At 51.8% G+C, this 1,365-nt stretch overlaps 1 protein-coding gene across 1 annotated transcript in view; it reads right to left on the reverse strand.

The window, feature by feature from the left end:
* RNF123 (ring finger protein 123) overlaps window positions 1–954 on the reverse strand; it is a gene marked incomplete at its 3' end in the record, with an annotated part of 23,278 nt that extends 22,324 nt beyond the window's left edge. Inside the window, 3 exon segments of the mRNA XM_018575415.1 lie at window positions 60–177; window positions 582–655; window positions 814–954. Coding sequence (XP_018430917.1) covers window positions 60–177; window positions 582–655; window positions 814–954 — 333 coding nt within the window.
* Between the last annotated feature and the right edge of the window lie 411 nt (window positions 955–1,365).

The following is a 1,365-nucleotide window of genomic DNA, read 5'->3' on the forward strand; positions in this document are numbered from 1 at the left end:
GGACATTAGAGTGTAAGCTCCTCTGTACAGAGACTGATGATCTGGGGTCTCCGTGTCACCTCTTTGTTGAATCTATTCGGCCACCATGTGGTTGGGATCAGCTCCTGCAGGCCGGCCTCCTCCACCCGCAATGGACTCTTAATGAAGAAGAAGACTACTGAGCGCAGCACATCGAATCTACGGGGAGCAGAGTTAAGGATGGAGTTCTGTGCTGGACACTATGTATCTAATGTATTTATAGGGGGTCACACACACAATGCTGAGATTCCCTCACGTATGTACAGCATGGCAGTGACACGGCTCACACGTGACGTGGCAGATCTCACGTACGTACAGCATGGCAGTGACACGGCTCACACGTGACGTGGCAGATCTCACGTATGTACAGCATGGCAGTGACACGGCTCACACGTGACGTGGCAGATCTCACGTATGTACAGCATGGCAGTGACACGGCTCACACGTGACGTGGCAGATCTCACGTATGTACAGCATGGCAGTGACACGGCTCACACGTGACGTGGCAGATCTCACGTATGTACAGTGACATGAGACGTATGTACATTCATTGTGAAGGATACAGAACGTGGCTCAGCAGGTACTTTCGGGACTTCTCGTGTCTCAGGATGGCGATTGTCAGGCGCAGGTAGTGAATCTGCAAAAAGAAGAATGACATTTATCAATGTAGCCGAATGATCTCTGGACGGAATCTTCCTTCATCTCTCTCGCTGTCAGGCGACTCCAAAATTCAACATTCTCCGCTCTGTTCTCAGGTTCCACCGCAGCACTTCGCCACGGCATAGGGAAGCTCACCTGCGGCCTTGCACTGTCGGTGGCGATTAGGAACGGGTCGAGGAAACACCGATATCGGGGTAACGAAAGCCGTCCATACGCTGGAAGATTATTGTATGAACGTTCATAACGATCAATGATGTCATCAGAGACCCGAAACATTCAATTTTGGAATGAAAGGAAAAAGGTCGAATCTCATTCAATCAACAAATGTTCCATCCCCCTCCTTTGATTTTTTTTTTGGTTAATTGATCGTTGATTTGACCCCGAAATTATAAAACTGACAGTAAACTCCGGAGTTAAGGAGAACTATGGTGTCAGGGCTTTCCCCCATAGTTCTCCTCAGGGTCGGGGGGGGGGACGGGACACAAACTAGCGTCCTCCCGTCCCCCTAGGCTCAGTATATAGGGAGCTACAGCTCGCGGTATACTGAGACGCCGCAGCCGGGACAATTATGTCTGGATCCGCCCAGCTGCGTGACTGACAGCTGGCTCCTCCTATCTAGAGGCTGTACCCGCCCCCTCCCCCGTCCGTTCTGCCAGTCAGCGCTGGCAGATCGGAGCGGGGAGGGGG

This window comes from Nanorana parkeri, unplaced genomic scaffold (genome assembly GCF_000935625.1).
Source record: "Nanorana parkeri isolate BGI_ZX_2015 unplaced genomic scaffold, ASM93562v1 scaffold3901, whole genome shotgun sequence".
Taxonomy (NCBI): domain Eukaryota; kingdom Metazoa; phylum Chordata; class Amphibia; order Anura; family Dicroglossidae; genus Nanorana; species Nanorana parkeri.